The 19513-nt window shown below is 32.1% G+C and overlaps 1 protein-coding gene across 1 annotated transcript in view; it reads right to left on the bottom strand.

Moving 5' to 3' along the window:
• LOC143388922 (A-kinase anchor protein 9-like) overlaps positions 1-19513 on the bottom strand; it is a 60247-nt gene that overhangs the window by 24142 nt on the left and 16592 nt on the right. The window contains exons 2-8 of the mRNA XM_076842344.2: positions 15657-15902; positions 15088-15132; positions 11490-11543; positions 10949-11122; positions 9851-10006; positions 8967-9164; positions 2189-4549 (exon numbers count right to left, since the gene is read on the bottom strand). Coding sequence (XP_076698459.2) covers positions 2189-4549; positions 8967-9164; positions 9851-10006; positions 10949-11122; positions 11490-11543; positions 15088-15132; positions 15657-15902 — 3234 coding nt within the window. The remainder of the gene's footprint in view (positions 1-2188; positions 4550-8966; positions 9165-9850; positions 10007-10948; positions 11123-11489; positions 11544-15087; positions 15133-15656; positions 15903-19513) is intronic.

Genomic DNA, 19513 nt, shown 5'->3' with positions numbered 1-19513 from the left:
TCCTTATTTCTTGCACCCCAATGTTGAAAAGACTCTTTGATAATATGGAATTATACTCCAAAACTATTCATTTCTTTCTTTTCAGTTAAAAAATTATTTTTTTTCTTTTTCTTTTTTCTTTTTTGGTACTGGGGATTGAACTCAGGGCACTCGACCACTGAACCACATCTCATCCTTATTTTGTATTTTATTTAGAGAGAGGGTCTCACTGAGTTGCTTACTGCCACACTGTTGCTGAGGATGGCTTTGAACTCACTAGCCTCCTGCCTCAGCCTCCCTCAGCTGGGATTATAGGCATTTGCCACTGCAGCTGGCCAGTTAAAAATTCTTAACAGCCACATTTATTTTGGTTTCAGTGAGATATATCTGCTCTAATTACTAAGTTTAATACTGAGAGTAGGAGTATTTTGTTGCCTCTGCAGTATTTCAGACAAGTAAACAGTATCACTATGTAAGTCACCGCTCAATTTCTTCTGTGAGCTTCCCTCCACCTGCATACATACCTTACTCCCCCCTCTGTATCAATGATGGGGTTTATTTTAGTAATGATAAATGGGAGCAATTTACAGACTTGCTTTTCTTCACTTTGTTTAGTTAATTTCAAGGAGAGAGTATCTAAATACCATTGCAAGTATCTTCAATACAGAAACAAAATTCCTATTAAGAAAATTTCACCAATTTGACAAATGTGCTTCAAATTCAGGTCTTCTTCGAATAATGCTTTTTAATAAAATTTAAATTATGTCTGACATTTTTTAGGAGTAATTACCACCATTTATAGTTTTAAAAAGAATTTGCAATATTTAACATAGCAATAGTAGTTAAGCAATTTGAATTTCTTGGGTCTATTCAAGTTATTAAAAACGTAAAGTATGACCACATTTGATAAGATCATCAACATGAACATGTCATTAGAAATAAAAACAGAAAACTTTCCGATGACTTCCTACTGTACTTAGGGATAAAAATCTAAACTTACAAAGTCTATAAGGCTCCCTATGATTGAGTTTCTTCCTTCTTCAAACTCTTCCCAAACTCAACTACATAGGCCTTCAATTCGGTTCCTCAAATTTACTCATGGTACAACTGCTCTAATTTCCATAATGCAGCCTCTTCCCTCTCATTCGAATCTCAGTTCAAGTGTTAATTCCTCCAATCTCCAGACCACCACCCACCTCCACCCATCATTCTCAATTTCTTTTGTGAGCTTCCCTGTTTTATTTTATCACAATACCGTGTTTTATTTCTTAATAGACTGTTAACAATATTTCTGTCTTATTTTCTCATTTATTACCTGTCTACCTCACTGAAATATATACTCCTTAACTTCTTCTCTCTTTCAACACTAAACTCTTATATCTGCAAAAGATATTTATTACCTAAGTTTTAGAAACACATAAGTTTATTTAGCAGGCTACAGTTGTGGCTCAGTGGTAGAGAGCTTGACTAGCATGTGTGAAGCACTGGGTTAAATCCTCAGCACCATATTATAAATAAATAAAATAAAGGTAAAATGTCCATCTACAGCTAAAAGATGTTTTTAATTATAAAAAGTTTATTTAGCATTATCATACTGAAGATACACATCAGACTTTTCTGTTATTTCTAATATGAATAGCTGACATAAAAGGAAATAACCTATTATTTTATGTGTTTTATTTCTTTAACTGTACAGAGAATTAATACTATTTTTTTCCTCCTCAGGTATAAGACTCAAAAAACTCTAGGGCTTAAGTGTTTTTCTTGCACAAAGGAAAAAGAATTTATAACTATTGAACAACTGCATAAGGTTCTAAAACACTCAAGAGTTTGTTTACAATTGTGGAACCTTGAAAAAGACCAGTATGAAATAAAAACTCTAAAAGTCTTTGAAATTGCAACAAAATACTAAGTTATAAAATCAATAACTTTTGTAAAGTTGAGATTCTAAAGAATATTATTTAAACTATTGTCTTTACAAAGAAAATATTGCTTTAATTTCTGAGCAGAATACATAATAGATTAGCTAAAAGAAAAACAGTTTAAGAAAAAAATAGGAAAATTAAATGATAAATGATAGATCCAAATGAGAATTACATGATTCACTTTCATTTTCTTTTATAAATTTGTTTTAAGAAGCTGAAAACTCTTTTTAGCATGAAATGTACATTTTCACTGTGCTATACCATATGTAAATAAGTAAACATACCTGTTCTGATTTAAGTACATAAAGTTCCTGATGGAGTTTATCATTTTCACTTGATTGATCTGTCCCAGGTGAGGACTCATTTGTTACTGATGGTGAAAATAACTGTTCTTGCTTGCTTTCTCTTCTAATAGCCACATTTTCAAAAGAAATTTTCTCTTCCACTACTGTTTTTGATTCTTCTCCAAAATCTTCACCTACATTAGATAATGATCCTTGAGAATCCTTGTTTATAATAGTTAATTTTCCATCTTGTAAAGAACTTAAATGAACATCACACATGTTTATATTTTCTGCTCTATGATGGTTAATTAGGAGTTCTAGCTCTTGACATCTCAATAGAATTTTCTCTTTTTCTTGCTTTAAAGATTTGACTTCTTCACTGAGAAAATTAACCTCATCATGTTTCTGTTTTAATTGTTCAAAGAGATCAGACAGTTTCTCTGACAATTCTAGCTTTTCTCGCTTGGTTACCTCAAGTTTTTCCATAAGTTCTGTTGTATCTTTCTCAACAACTTCACAGATTTCTAATGGCTCCGCGACAAAAGCTTTGTCAGTATCAAGCATGGCACTTTTCACTTTGATTGTAGCTGGATTTATTCTTTGTAAATGAAGCTCTTCATTAAGTGCTTTAAGTTTACTTTTATACTCTAATTCTTGTTTGTTTTTACTGTCTTTTAAATCATCTTTTACCTTGAGAAGGCAAGTATACTCCTCCTGTAACTCTTGATAGTTAACTTCAAAATTTTTTTCAGCAAATGAGAATGTACTTCTTTGCTTTTCAATTTCTTCATTTAGCTGAATACACTGTTGCTTGAGGGCCTCATTCTCTTTTGTAAGCATTTCCATTTCTTTTTGCCAGATGCAATCTTTGGATATGAACTTGCTGGAGTCAATGAAAATCAATTTTTCTTCTTGTTCAGCAGGAACATAAATTTTCAACATGTCCTCAAAAGCTTTTTTCTCATTTTTAAGAATGTTATTTTCTGCTTCAAGTTGTGAAAACTTTTCTTTAAGGTCATCCTCTTTTTCCTTTATTTGTTTCTCCAATAATTCAATTTTAAGTTGTAATTCCTGAACTTCTTGTTCAAGCGTAACTTTTTCTTTTTTTTCTTGTCTTAATATTTCGATTTCCTCTTGGAGTTCATGCATCTGAAGGGTCATTTCTTCTGATTTTGAATCCATGATGTACTTCTGTAAATCTTTTAGTTTTGAAATTTCCAAAACCAACTGATTCTGCTTAGTTACCAAATTATCTTTTTCAAATTGCATTGTTTCCATCTTTTGACTCATTAAATTTTGTAAGCCATCTATCTGCTGTTTATAGTGCATGCCTAAGCTATCTTCAAGTTTTTCAATATTTATTCGATGTTCAACTTCTAAATCATCTTTTAGTTTCGAAAGTTCTTCTTCATGACTAAATAGGAGCTGTGTTCTCAGCCTCTCTAATTCAGCTTCTTGTGATTCAGCCATTCTGTCTAATACAGCATTTTTTTCTTTTTCCAACATTTCAAGTTTTATCTTGTAATTTGTAACTTTTGCTTCATGTTTTAACTCTAGTTCTTTCCTAGATTCAGATGCCAGAACAATCTCAGCTTTTAAAGCTTCCACTGTACTAAGGGACTTACGTGCTTCATTCAGTTGACTTTCTTGTTCAGCTATTATCATTCTAGCTCTCTGAATTTGGTCCCTTAAAAAGTTGAATTCTTCAAAAAGGTCATCAAGTTGTCTCTGCAGAGTAGATTTTTCTCCTGAAACTATTCCTAGTTCTTCTTGGAGTTTTTCCTTTTGCGCATTAGTATCTTGTAATTTCATATTCAGTTCATTTATTGCCACGTTCATTAACTTTATTTGATCTTCATTAATTGTAATATTTAAATGTGATTTTAAAACACTCTCAATTTCTTCCTTATGTTGTGCTTTAAGTTCCTCTATCTGTGACATGTGTTGCTTTATTAACTCTTGTTTCATCTGTACTATCTGTTGCCCATACATTTTATCCATCTCTGCTCGGAGATGTTCTAATCTTTTCTGAATTTCTTGTTCCACCATTCTCTGTACCACATCAGATTCAAACTGGCTATCTGTGTAATGATGTCTTTTCTGAAGGTCTTCAACTGTACCCATTAATTGTTTTATTTCTTCAGAATATTGTCTTTCTTTTTGCTTAGAATTAGCCAGCTCTAATTTCATACTTGCAATTTGTTCTTGTACTTCTCTCATTAATTTTTTAGTGGCTGTGACTTGATCCTTTAGTTCAAGATTCTTTTTTTCTTCTTCAATTATTCTTATATTTAATGCCTGGATGATTGCCTCCTTTCTTTGTAATTCTTTTTTATTTGACTTTTTTACTTCATCTTGTTCCTTTAGAAAGAAAAGAAAATGAAAATATAAGAATGACATTTTTAGGTTCTGGCAACTTCTTATGGGTGTCTCCTTTTTATAAAATTCTATAAAAAGCAACTGTTGGGCCTGCCCCCCCCCCCCGTTTTTCCCAGTACAAGGAGACCTAGGACTTATCTACCTGACAATACATATGAGCAAACAATATAACAGTTTTACCCTTCTTGGGAAGAAATTTCTCTTACATTGTGCTGTGATTAAATATTTAAATTTAAAAATGCAATCTAATTTGCCTAGCATGTGTGAGGCCTTGGGTTTGATCTCTCGCACCACCAAAAAAGCAAAACAAAACAAAAACCAGTCTGACTAAAATATTTATATAAACTATCACATTTTCATTTTTCTTATTAACTGGTCAATATTCTAAATATAAGTATTTCTGATGGCTAGTTATAGTACTACATACTATCTATACACTCTCAGAAGACACAAAAATATAAAAACCGGTCCTCCCCTGGATTCTCAGAAGAAACAAAAAATAAATAAATACCGGTCCTCCCCTGGATTCTAGTGATTTGAAGGTATTTCATGGACAAGTGCTATAAAATGAGAACAACAACAAGAACTAAAGTGGATTCCTTTAAGTCTTCCTTAACTTCATTCCTGGGGTTTTAAGTGAATCAGAAATTTAGGGATATGCAATGCTTAAGTGACTGAACATCAAGTGACACCTAAGGCCACTACTGTATATTTACAGCATACCAACTTGGGCTTAGACCCACAGTTCAAACAGAAAGATAAAAGACCATCAGATAATTTTCCCCAGTTCCTATCTGGGGACTCAATTTGGGAACTGGAGATTAGGCTAAGACAAGACATATTAACACATATTCATTAAACAGTTAAGAGCTGTAGTCCCAAAGCCAAGGAAATAAGTGAAATCCATATAACTGATGAAAATATAGGTAAGGAAGTAAAGTTATCTTAAGGAGACACGAGTCCTTGCCAAACAGGACTTCTAGGCGCCTTGAATGAATGTACTAAGAAAATATAGGCATTGATCAATTGAGTATAGTTCTTGGAAGAAGACCAATGCACCGTCAACCTTTGAGAAGTCTGATCCCTCTCGAAAAACCATACTGAATGCAGAAAACAATGTTGGGAGTTACAGCAAGGAGCATTTAAGAAGTTTAGTCTACAGACATGAACATTACTACTCTGAGATGGATGTAACAGGTTATCTCAACCTCATGCCACTGAACATCTGATTCCTCCAACACCCTTTCATCTAATACTTAATAAACAACTTTTTAAATTATTACCTGGCTTTTAAAATTCATCTGTCCATAGAAAGAATATAAAATCCAATGAGCTTAAAATCTGAAGTTTGTGATAATTATTTCTCATTGTAAAGTCACAGTCTTATATTTAGACTTAAACATTCACCTCTTGAACTAATTCACCTCTGATATAGCTCAAGAAAAAAATATGACTTCTGAGCCTAACAATCAAAGGACAAATTTTGCACTACATAAACCAAGGTTATCTTGTGCAGCCTCTTGAGTGAGACTATGAGCTGTTGTCTTAGTGTCACATATTCCTTTTCCAATTACATCATATGTTATTACCAAGTGCTGAGCCTTCTTAATTTCTACACTAGAATGCAACATTAGTAAATTAGTATAATCAATTAATCCTGGTATTTCTATCTGTACAATAAAGATAAATTTTCTCTATCTCCCAGAACGTGTTTGAGGTTAAAATAAAATAATTAAGGTCTTTTATTTTTACTGAGCTTTATACAAATATATTCATATACTAGAAAGAAATTTATAAATCATTTGGAACCTATATAAAATGTAAAATCAGGACTGGGGCTGGGTTTCAGAGGTAGAGTGTTTGCCTCACACACATGAGGCACTGGGTTCAATTCTCAGCACCACATAAATATAAATGACTACATAAAGATATCGTGTCCCTCTACAACTAAAAAAAAATTTAAAAAAGTAAAATCAGTTCATGATGGTCAATTTTAGCTAAACTGTTAAATAATAACTAGTTTTGAAAAATGTTAACATTGATAAAAATCTGTTATAATTTTATTTCCTGATTTTCTATAAGATGAAAGGAACACTCCTCATAAAAGAAAATAACTTAATTCAACACTGTCCAACACCTAATATGATAACCATAATTCTTCATTCAACTATTAAACACCACAAATTCACAGTTTTCTTTTTTAGGTTTTTTCAAATTACATGGTTTTAAATCACTTGTTCTATGTTACAAAACTGAGAGCCCTTCAGTCAAGGAAACCTCTATTTTTAGAACTACACCTGAAAGAGTGGGGAATAATATACTTCCTGTTTGTGATTACTATAACACAGGAGGTTCAGAGGATTAGGATAATGAGCCTTTGACTATCAATATAGTTACTTCAGCTGCTCTGACAGAACTACTTCTCAAAGGGATTAAATTTTTTGAAAACTGAGAAATTAAAATATAATAAAAAGAACAATAAAAGTATTATTGCTAACATTCAAATAAACAGTTTATTTTCATTACTAAAATGAATTACATAAATTTTAGATAATCTGAGATTATACCGCCTAGTGACAATGAGAAATAATAAAATCCTAGATCCAGACACTTTCAACTTAGGCCTCGATTGTCTTTCTACTCTTACCCTCCAGAAAGACACTTCCAAAGCCTATTGCTTTCTAATTAAATTACTTTTTGCTCCCTATACATTTTCAACATTTCAGCCTGGGTCTTTATGCCCACTCCACACCCCGCAAAGAATATCCTGCCTATCTCTATTTGTCATGAATTCATAAACAATTCTCTTGATTACCAAATAGGTATTGAATAGCTGTTCCATATATTATGTTCCATATATTATACCAATTTATGGGTAAACAAAATATAAATGACACATTATTCCAATTTATAGATCTATCTCAAATATTACCTCCCTGATGATGTCTACCCTGAATCTTTTCCTCATAAATCAGACCTTGTCAAAACATTCATAACACTTGTTACCTGCACTTACTTTTTATTTTGTGGTAACTTGTGTACATGCCGCACCTCTCCATGGGTTCAGTGAAGAAAGGGGACATCTTAAGGTCCGTCATATATCTTTTGCAAGGGTTACTACAGAATAGGTATTCTGTAAACACTTGCATAATCTTTAAATTACCTTAGTTGAAAAGCATGCCCTTCTCATAATTTTAATTTGTACATTTCCTATTTTTCAAAGAGGAGTCTCTGGAATCAGATAGCTGAGCTTTGAAATCTGGCTCTATCAATACATCACTTCTGCACCTGGATTATTTCCTTCATCTTGCATTATCTTGGTACCATCATTTGTAAATGATAAAGGTACCCTTATCTCATGGGGTTGTAGTGATGATTCAATGCATTAATATGTGTAAGAGGCTTTTAATACTGCCTGTTATAGAGTAAGTACTTAATAAGTGCTAGTTAATGCTTTTGTTATCCAAACAATATTCTTTTCTTGGTAATTTCTCAACTTCCTGTAGAATCTTCTAAGTTTATAAAATATGCTGTATAATATGTATTCTCCATCTTCATTATTCCCAGATTCTGTATTTGCCTACTTGCTCAAATTTATTTGAAACCCACAAATCCATACCAATGGTGCTTTCATAGACATTTGTAGACACACACAGAGTGATGGCAAGAAATTTGAGTTACTGTAAAATGATGTTCAGCTACATTCAAACACAATGATCACACTGCCTTGTTTCAGCTCTCACAGAGCAAAAAAAGAGGCCAGAGATGGCAAGGATCAGAGTGCAGTGTAGTGCAAGGAGCTCAGAATTTCAACTCTGGTACCTGTTAATGGGGCAGCTTCAGGAAAATCACATCTAAACTTCAACTTCTCAAAAAAACAAACAAAAAAATGGAATCTGCTAGCATGAATTGCTTTTAAGATTAAAGATTACAATCCATGTGATACATTTCCAACCAGGAGCACTTATTGACTAAATAGTTCCCCCAAACTGGAATATAACTCAAGTGAATAAAAAGAATCAACCACATTTTTCTAGTTTAAATTTACAAAATTTCTTTTTCAGAATTTTATAATCATGGCTAAAATAAGAAGAAATACACTTAGTTGGAGGAAAAAGGATAAAAATCCTAGTTATAAAAATAGATTCTCCTGAGACTTTAGTTTAACATAGGCAGATCACTTTTAAGGAGCAGAGTAATGAGTAGTATCATCTTTAAAACTATTACTACAAAATTCTCAATGTTTTTGAAATATATTATTTTATATACTCAAAGAGTTTGTCTCAATTATGAAATTTTGGGTGCATATGCATAAAAAAAGATAAACACCTCCATTAAAAACTTTAAAGTTAATTAGAAAGCTGCTACAAGTAGGTTGACTTCCTTAAGATACACATACCATTTCATATACTTTAATTTTCTCCTGTAAGAAATTAATTTGCATTTTGAAGTCTTCTTTCTTTTTTTGATAATCTTCTAATAGATGGTCTTGTTCTTCAAGCTGTTGTTGATGAATGAGAATCTGTTGTTTGGCTTGCAGTAAATCTGCAGCTGTGTTACTGTGAGTGCTGTTTCGTAGAGTTTCACTAGCCTGTAACTTGAAAATAGAAAGAAACCTCAAAATATTAAATTTTGAAGTGACACTTTATTGTACCCTCAGCCCACAGGGGTTCTCTGGAAACTATGCTCACTTCATAGGCTTACGATCTCAGTCAACATGTTTCCATGCTGTCAACATGCTGATAGGTCATGTGCACTTTGGGTAATGAGCCAAAGAATTTACCTTTCACATTATAAAGCTGAGAAAATAGGAGAAATAAGACAGGCAGACAGGCAGAGAAAAATGCGGACTGAAAGTTCTTCCTGGATTCTTGATGATTTTTCAAACTCTAGTTCCAATTTCTCTCAGAGTTTTGATTGTATTTCTGCCCTTAAGTTCTATAAACAAGCCTGTATTCTTACCTTAAATTCCTCCCTTTTGTTTAACACAATTAGATTATAGTTCCAACTAAAGATAAATGGAATATATCCAGTTGTCAGTCTAGTTATAATTGAGAACCTAATTAACATAAAACCATACCAGGGTTGGAAAAAGTAGGGTGTAACTGCAGGTTAAATTTCTGCAAAAATACACCTGATAAGACTTTGTAGAATTTTTAAGTAGAGACAGGGAAGAAGTACAAAGAAAACAACAGCAAGAAACTACCCAAGAAGTATAAAGTGAAAAAATTTAAAAATTCGTTATAAAAATCGAGTAAGTCTTGTTCTACTTGTAATACTTACTTGTTGGAATTGAATCTGCAATTTTTGACTTTGCTCCATCAAGTCTACAAATTCTCTCACCGTTTCATCCCTTTCCCTTCTTGCCTGTTGTAAATTGGCGGTGAGCTGTGTGATAATACTATCTCTTTGTTTAAGTGCTGCTTCAAATTCTTGTAACTAAATGAAATCAGTGAAAATAATTACATTCTAGGCTTATATTTTACATAAAACTGATTATCATTGTTACAAGCAACTTTTTAAAAAATATGAGATTCAAAACACATTAGTGGAATTCTTACAATTTGTATGCTATCTCCCACATTTGAAAAATATGAGCTTTAAGAAATTTGTTTTACTTCCAAATCAATCTGAAAGAAATTAATGTGCACATGCAAAAAATTTTCACTTGTTCTGGCTTTTCTATATATCTAATTCTAGAAGCAAATGCCTTTATATTGGGGAGCTCCCCCAATCTGTTACCAGGCAACACCACCAACTTGTTTTTGGAGAGGATGAAACTGAAATCTATTCTGTCATCCTCATTAATATCCCATTTTCATCTTGATTCATAACTGATTACTTACTACAAGAGATGTCACTCTAACTGCAGATAATATTTACAGGGACTTGCTGACATTCTTAATGGGTTTGTCATTATTTTTTTTAAAAAATATGATTTATACCACAATTTTCTTTCAGGCTCATTAGAAAAACATCTGTACTGAAATCACTAAAGTTATTTTACTCTATCTTATTAAGTTAAATAAACAAAGTAACATACATGTTACCCCTATTAGTTGAATTCTAGGTGTAAAATGGGATTCTTAATACTATGTGCAAGAACCCCATTTTTCTCGTGAATGAGATAATCTTAAGTTAACACATGTAATTCTCATTAAATAAATAAACTATCATTAAAATTTCCTGGAGGGCTGCGGATGTGGCTCAAGTGGTAGTGCACTCGCCTAGCATGCATAAGGCACTGGGTTCGATTCTCAACACCACATAAATGTAAAATAAAGATATTGTGTTCACCTAAAAAAAAATAATTTTTTTTTTAAAAATTTCCTGTTTTTGTTTTTGTGAGTAGCAAACAAAGGCCACAGAAGGTAAATGTACCTGATGCAATCCTTCAGTCCCATAAGTGGCCCTCATTTCTTTCAGTTCTCTGTTCAGTTCTTTGGGCTCATGTTCAAGTTTCCCAACTAATTCATTTTCTATCAACTCTAGGCGAGTCTCACTATAGTGTGCGCCTTGTTCAGAATAAGAATCAACGACACCAAATTCTTCTTCCTAAATCAATCCAATATTTTTAATAATTCAGTACTAGCAACATTCCTGAGAGAGGAATTTGAATATTGAATTCCATAGCAAAATCCACTTTAAAACAGCACTCTTCACTTTGAAGTTCACTTCTATGACAATCTGGTTTGCTATTAATGTGATATTACCCCTAAACAGCATATCTGTAAATTTTGTTCCAATTCCATGTTATAATGAAAATGAGGTAACTTTGTTTTGTTAAGCAATAAAGAAGATCTAGTAACTTCTATAAATCACATACAGAAAGAATTACATACAGGAGAAAGCTTGGTTAGTAAGTCAAATGGTTTTAAATAATAAAAAATATTAGTATCATGAGTAGTTTTATATACTGTACCATTAATAAATTGGTAGGCTTTCCTGTTTTCACCACATTACAGCAATCATTTACCTGTATAAAAACAATTTCCTGATATATTATGATAGACCAAATTTTATTTACCTAACAATAATATTTTTACTAACTGTGTATCTTTTACATCTAGGGAAAATGCCTTAATAGCAAAACAAATATGGTAATTATATTTAACTGAAGTATCTAAGAGGCACATCAAATGTCAATCATTCCTTAAACATCTAAGTTCTTACAATGCAAAAGACACTTTCATTTAAGTTAACTGAAGTTCTAAGTGCAGTTCCTATTTAGTCTACAGAAAGATAACTAAAAGCTTCAAGTTACTAGATCTTCTTTTACAAAATGCTTCCTTAAAATTAGCTAAATATATTTTTAAAATTAAGCCTTATTTATTTTCAAATAAAACCATTTACTGGTATAAATTTTATTAAAGGCTAGTAAGCAAGCCAAGAGAAATAAAGAGGTAAAGAACACTCCCCTAAAAACTTTCCTCTGGGGATAGTACTATTGCTAGTCATGCAAATCCAGACAGATGTGGGGGCTTTCTTTAACATATCACCACTTGTCTGTAGAACAGATATTTTGTAGTAAGAAAAAGGAGGATGATAGAATATGTATATAGGGTTTAAGGAGTGGGACATTAATTTCTTATCAATTAATCATTTAATTGCCTTTTTACCACTAAGAATACAAAAACCAACTTCATTCCTGCCCATATCTTAAGCCTTCACAATTCCATGTTAATAGAACCCAGGAGAATGAAATTGTTAACATTGAAATATGTAGGACAGACTAGTCAGAATGTCTAGAGTTAGGATTAAGTCTGTATGAGCCATGACACATTAAAAAGTAAAAATCCTAGGACTGAAGATGTAGCCCAGTTGTAGAGCATCTGTCTAGCATGTGCAAGGCCCAATACCCACAACTGCCAAATAAAAGGGGGAGAGGGTCCTAACTAAGAGACTTTTAAAAAATCAGTTTGATTCCTCTACTTTTATTCTAAGAATAATCTCTGAGAAATAAAGCTAAAGGGAAGGCAAAAAAACCAAGTTTTGTTACATTATTGTAATTGGTGAAAAACCACAAGAATGTAGAATACTACTTCTAGATATAAAGTCACTTGTGATAATTTTCAAATTATAATACTTCTAAATTTCAATTAGTTTTTCATGACTCAGAAACGACACATTCTAATTTTAGTACACACTAAAATTTCTATTTTGAAGTAACAGTGTAATAAAATGAATATTTGTAAATATCATCAAAGATCATGTCAAATATCATGTTATCAGTATTACATAAATTATTTATCCAGTATAATAGTTATATCTAATACCTCTATAGCAAATATTCAGTTAGTTCTCCTCTAATTCAGTTTAAACATATTTATAATGCCCCACAATGAGTTGGTTAGGATCTATCTCCAAGTACTTTCTGGCCATCATGTTGCCCATTGTTAGTTCTCCTCTAATTCAGTTTAAACATATTTATAATGCCCCACAATGAGTTGGCTAGGATCTATCTCCAAGTACTTTCTGGCCATCATGTTGCCCATTGTAGAGTTGTCTTGAAGTGCCTGGACTGTTATGATCTGCTCTGAGTTCGCTGTTTAGCCCTGAGTGCTAGTCACAATGCAGCAGGTTGAAGACAGCCTACTGGAGGATTGTCACAACCTTCATAACTAAGATTCTCAACTTCTTATCTAAGATTTTTTTCATAAGTTTGCAGAAGAGTTCTCAAACTTCACCTCACTCTCCGCCATTTCATTCTTCTCATCCTCATCTTTAGTTAGTTGCAGCCTTCCCACCAAATTCCCCAAGCTACAGCATATAATACTCATCAATATACAAACTGAAAGCCCTGTTTCTCCACTCCACAAAAGCAGAGTTGCTATCTGATCTTTGCTCTCATTAGTGATGAGACCTGAGTCTCCTTTAGGCAACAGACATTTTTGACAGAAAAGTGATCTCACCTCCAGACTGGGAGATATGATAGTAAAGCAGCTCAGAAAGGCATCAGTAGTTATTGGGAGTCCTCAGAGCTTCTAGGTTTTAGAGAGTTTAAGAGAATGCCTCTGAAATTTTTTTCCCTGTAGTTTTCTTTATTTTGTGCCAGCTCAGAAAAAAGCTCAAGGCAAATTTTAACAATGTCTTTGTGAATGACTTTCAAGATTTTTCTCTGCTGGAGCATTTTCTTAGGAGATGTTCAGAGGCAGGTCCTCAGAGAACCACACCATGGAAAAAGTTGAGATAATTCTGGTTTGCAAGTACAAGGCTAGCCTGAGCAACTTAGCAAGTAAGTTTCAAATAAAAACAGCTGGGAATGTAGCTCAGTGGTAGAGCGCCCCTGGGTTCAATCCCCAGTAACAAACACACACCCACACTCAAACAACAAAAATAAAAACTAATATGTTAATTTAAGAACATAGTTTTTTGAGCTGGAATTGTGGCTCAGCAGTAGAGTGCTTGCCTAGCATGGGCAGGACCTGGGTTCGATTCTCAGCACCACATTAAAAAATAATAATAAAATAAAGGCATCATGTTGTGTCCATCTACAAAAAAGATTCATATTCATTCTCATTCTCATTCTCTCTCTCTCTCTCTCTCTCTCTCTCTCTCTCTCTCTCTCTCTTAAAAAAAGGACATAGTTTTTCTATTAGAAGCCTACAATAAATTCAGACTTATGAAATATACTAAGTTGCTTAAACATTCAGAGTAAAGAATAATTTTCCATGTACTCTAAACTTGGGAGCAAAGAAATGACAATCATATCTAAAAAGAATAAAATAACAAAGTGATACTTATTGCAAACATATAAAGAAGGCAGGTATTTCTTAAGAGACCAATGCCTATTATATAGTTTATCACCTAAAATAAAAATCATCATTGTCAGGCATGGTGATGCACACCATTAATCCCATCTTCTCAGGAAGCTGAGACAGGAGGATCACAAGTTCAAAGATAGCCTGGGCAACCTAGTGAGAATCTATCTTAAAATAAAACTGAAAAAGGGCTGGGAATGTAGCTTGGTGACAAAGTGCTTTCCTAGCACGTACAAGGCCCTGAGTTCAATGCTCAGTAACACACATGCACACGCACAATAAATACTACAGCAACATTAATTCCAATAAACATTTATATATATAAATGTGTATATATGTATATATATATATATACATACATATATATACACACACTAGTATTCAAACATTTGTAAAAAGCATTACTATAAAAATCATACTAATTATAAAATTTTTACTGTGTTAAATGGCTACCTTAAAATGGTCATGGATCCTAGAAATGCAGACTCACTTTCCTAAAAACCAAAATAGGGCTGCTATATAATTAAGGATTAAGCAATTCAAACAGTTAAGACTTTAGCTAACCACTGGAAAAAGATACAGCAGTAAAATATAATTTTCAGTTTTTCAATCCATTTATATTATATTATGTTACCTTAAATTATATTAAATATATACAGAAGCATATAAATTTATAAGAAATAAAGTACAAAAATCAATAATTTCAAAAAAATATCAATTTTATCTATGACATTTTTAATTGGGATATGTTAGTCTTACCTCCAAAGTGTAATCATCTGCTGTGGTTGAAATCTCACTTTCCGGCTACAACAAAAGTAAAACATGATTACAATTATGACATTTTTCCCCTGCTAAATATCATACTTTACAAAAAAAAAAAAATCCTGCTTTACTAAGACGTTGCTGTTAGTAACAATGATAGAAAATTCAAACAAATACTATTAAAAAAACTAGTAAAAATTATCCAAAACTTTAAAAATTTCATTTCATTATGAATTATAATGACTTATAATAATGCATATAAAATTTATCACAAGGCATTGTTATAAATACAAAAGTACCAAGAACTTTTACATATATAGTAGATGTCATCTGTAAGCCAAAAGCATCAAAGACACCATTCCTCTAATTCATGTAACTCTTTTAAATAAAAGTAAATCCTTAACATGCCATCAGAAAAGTTCAAGTTCTTTAAAAGAATCATCAGTTCTTGATGCTAAAAAGTCAATGACTTTGTCAAGCTTCCCTCAGGTGGATGTTAATGACTTTTCACTGCCACTACTTTCTAGTTAGAGGTAGAATGTTTTAAAATCTGGATGAATACTTACATCAATAGAAAAGACCTGCTCATGCTTAAGCATTTCTTCATTGTTTAGAGTTCTCATTATTGTGGATTCAGGCATCACGGCTGATCCAACACCCTGAGAACTATTTGTGAACATCTCCTCACTCTTTGATTGATCAATATTCAAGCCATGAACATCATTTTTACTGCTTGAGGTTTTCTTCTTTTTTGGCTTCTTGTGAGAGTTTTGTCCATCCAATCGAGCTCTTCTTTGTCGAAACTGGGCAAGCTACAGGAAAAAAGTATCATTAATATCAATGATAATTTTTCTTTGGGATCACTTTCTTTAAAAGATCAAACTATCCCAAATTAAAATGATGATAATAATATAGATGACTTCACAGTTTCAGAATAACTATTGGATTGAATATTCGGGTTGTAAAGGTTGTAAAACTAGGTACTTGTGAATGAACTTATTAAATATTGAGGGGTAAGAAATGAACATGTCAAGTCTAAAGAAGAGGAAATTAGCTGAGTTAGGGGAAAAACTATTCTATAACTAGAATAGGGGAATAGAGGGACTCTCATTCACAGTATAATCTCTGGATTTAAGATTATATGAAAATACACACAAAAACAAGGAGCTCCAAACACACTTGTTCTGGTCTACTACTTTATACAAAAGATATTGTCTATAATTATCTTTTATACAAAAAAGATAATTAGCCTATTAGCTATACAAATGCTCACTGCAACCATATTTATAGTGGGGAAAAACCTTACAAGTAACTTAAAATTTTAAACAGCAGTGTTTTCTACCCTTTATCATTTGTCTGTCATCATCAGAATTTGTACCAAATCCTAGTCATTGACACGTTATCATTTACTTAACATATTTTAAACAGTGTATTTTCTTTAAATTTATTTTAAAAGGAGATGTAATCTCTGGCATAAATTGAAAGTTAATATCACTTGTTATTTCTTTTAAGAGATAAGTTGAAAATAAAAGAAATGATAAATCTATTATTGAAATTTTAGTAAGAGGTTGCTGAAGGCTATGAAAAAAGTGGACAAAATAAAAGACTGTTAAAGAGAGACAAGCATCAAACAGACTTTCGTTATCATAAGCAGAAAGAAAACTGAAAAAGGTAAAAACTTTCTTACTATACTATCCAAAGTTTTTTAAGACCTAAAATATTTTCTTACCACCTAAAATCAGAAGTACACATTATATACCAGGTAACACTAGAACTAATTATGGTGAACTTATATTAAAAATGCCAATGCAAGTAATTGCTATTAAAGACTTTGTGATATAATAGCAGGTATAAAGTAGTATTGTAGCATATCTATTTATTTTGATGAAAGGAAAATTACACTTCATTTTTTAAAAGATAAGGCAAGTCTCAGGCTCACAGCTTTCAATGATTATATCCAGTATGAATTTAAACATCATTATATTCATAGGCATAGGTAAATTCTGGAAAACTACAACCTTAACAACTTTTGTTTACATTTGGAGTTCAGATTACAGGTATTTTTCCTATTGCTCACTTACATTTTATTTATTTATTCTTAAGAATTTTTTTTGATGGACACAATACCTTTATTTTATTTATTTTTATGTAGTACTGAGGATCAAACCCACAGCCTTGTATGTGCTAGGCAAAGGATATATTGCTGAGCTATTACTGTATTTTTTTAAATACAGTAAGTATTCTGATTTTTATATAAAGCAACTACTGACAAAGACTTAAATTTAATTTGAGCTCCTGAACACTCTTAAGAGGAGAAAAAAGAAGAATTCATGTAAGTTCCTTTCTGCCTTAAAAAGAGGAAATGTATGCCTAGAATTACCATAACTCTTAACCAGACCAATTACAAAGACAGCAAATAAATTTCTTATTATCTAAAGTATTAAAGCAATCTTGCTAATGTTACTATCAAAATATGTGGCAAATACATTATTTATAAATAACATTTTATACTTAAATTATCTGCTGTAGATGAAGAAAAGCATATAAACAAGTTCTATTCCCTTAATAAAGATATTTAATTCATAAGTCAGAAATAGCTCATGATTATACTTACAGAGTATAAAAATATATGACATTTAACATTTTTCCCAGTTATTTAGTAACTACCCAGTGTGTTGAGGAACAGGTGCAAGACCAGTTGCCTCTATTTTCACATTATTAAGCTGCTGAAATGTACTTGAACTACTTGGAGCATAGCAGATCATTCTTAAAAATAAACTAACTAGAATATTGGCAAATACTTTATCTATAAATAGAATCAGAAATCCAGGAGCATTATTTAAAAACATCCCTTAGAGAGAATGAAATGCCAAAAAATAAATACTAATAATAAAATTTATAATATTTATACTCAATTTCAGAAACTTCTTGAAATATCACGTTTCTGCATCAGAATATATTTAGTCAGCAAAATTTATCAAGGCAAAGATGAAGATTTTGCTTAAAAGTCCAAGTGTTAGATCATATCAATAATTTATATCTAATATTTATTCAAATATCAAATATATAACGAAGGAAAAAATTATTAACTTTGCATTATAGAAAGAATGACTTAGATCTGGGGATGTGGCTCAGTGGTAGAGTGCTTGCCTAGCAAGCACAGAGGGCCCAGGTTCAACCATCAGCACAAAATAAAAGATAGATAAATAAAGAATGGAAACTTTGATTTAAACAACAACAACAACAACAACAACAAAATAACACACACAAAAAAACCTCCAAAATACTAATATCTGTTACTAAATGCAAAAAGAAGCACACAGATATGGAATAAAAAGTAGAAATAGTTCCATTATAGTATTTAGAATGAATCACTTCTACAAACATAATTAAAGATACTGTTCTAGGCCTATACTACTCGTTATATGAGTCATATTATTTTTTCAGAAAAATTAACCAGAAGGTAAACCCCATGAGGGCAAGGATTTTTTTCCTCCGTACTTCTATACATTAAAAGCCTAGAGCAATATTAAATAAATATATGTTGAATTTTTTGTCTATTTTTTTAAAAAGATGTTAGAGTCTGTAAACAAGTCTGGATGGGCGCCTGGCATTTTGCCAGAGGGAGTGGTTTGTGAAATAACGCCAGTGAGCCATTAAATGTGGAGATTCCTGATTGGTTAACTGCTGTATCTAGTTTATGTTAATTAGATAAGCTTGTGGAATGTATAAATACTGCTCCTGTCCTACAATAAATGGCTCCCATTCCTGCTGTATCAACATACACAAGTTGTTCGTCATCCCCCAGCTAGTTTGCTGCAGCCGGACTGCGGCAAAGAGAGAGAGAGAGAGAGAGAGAGAGAGAGAGAGAGAGAGAGAGAGAGAGAGAATTTTAATATTTATTTTTTAGTTATCAGCAGACACAACATCTTTGTTTGTATGTGGTGTTGAGGATTGAACCCGGGCCGCATACATGCCAGGCGAGCGCGCTACCACTTGAGCCACATCCCCAGCCCCTATGTTGAATTTTTTAAAAGGATAATTTATCTTTTATTGAAAAGTCACCACACTAAGCAAGATCATATAAAAGGCATACCTAATTCTACTTTATTAAAATGTTCCATGGTTTCAAAATTAAAATAAACAATTTTCAAATTACTTGAATCACTCTTAAGAGGTGAAAGATAAAAGAATGAGACTAAGTGAGTTTCTTTGTTCCTTAAAAAGACGAAATATATGATTGGAATTACTGTAACTATTAAATAGACCAACTACAAAAATGGCTAATAAATGAATAAGAACATAAAAAGAATCCTTCTTACTATAACCTCCCTCTTCCACCAAGAAAACCAAAACAGAACAAAAAGTTTCTCATAAAAAATAATATCCATAATAGCTTTCTGGTAAGACTACTGTTTTATAA

Source organism: Callospermophilus lateralis, unplaced genomic scaffold (genome assembly GCF_048772815.1).
Source record: "Callospermophilus lateralis isolate mCalLat2 unplaced genomic scaffold, mCalLat2.hap1 Scaffold_45, whole genome shotgun sequence".
In the NCBI taxonomy this organism is placed as follows: Eukaryota; Metazoa; Chordata; class Mammalia; order Rodentia; family Sciuridae; genus Callospermophilus; species Callospermophilus lateralis.
The sequence above is the reverse complement of the archived record's forward strand: the minus strand, read 5'-3'. Positions and strand labels throughout refer to the sequence as shown.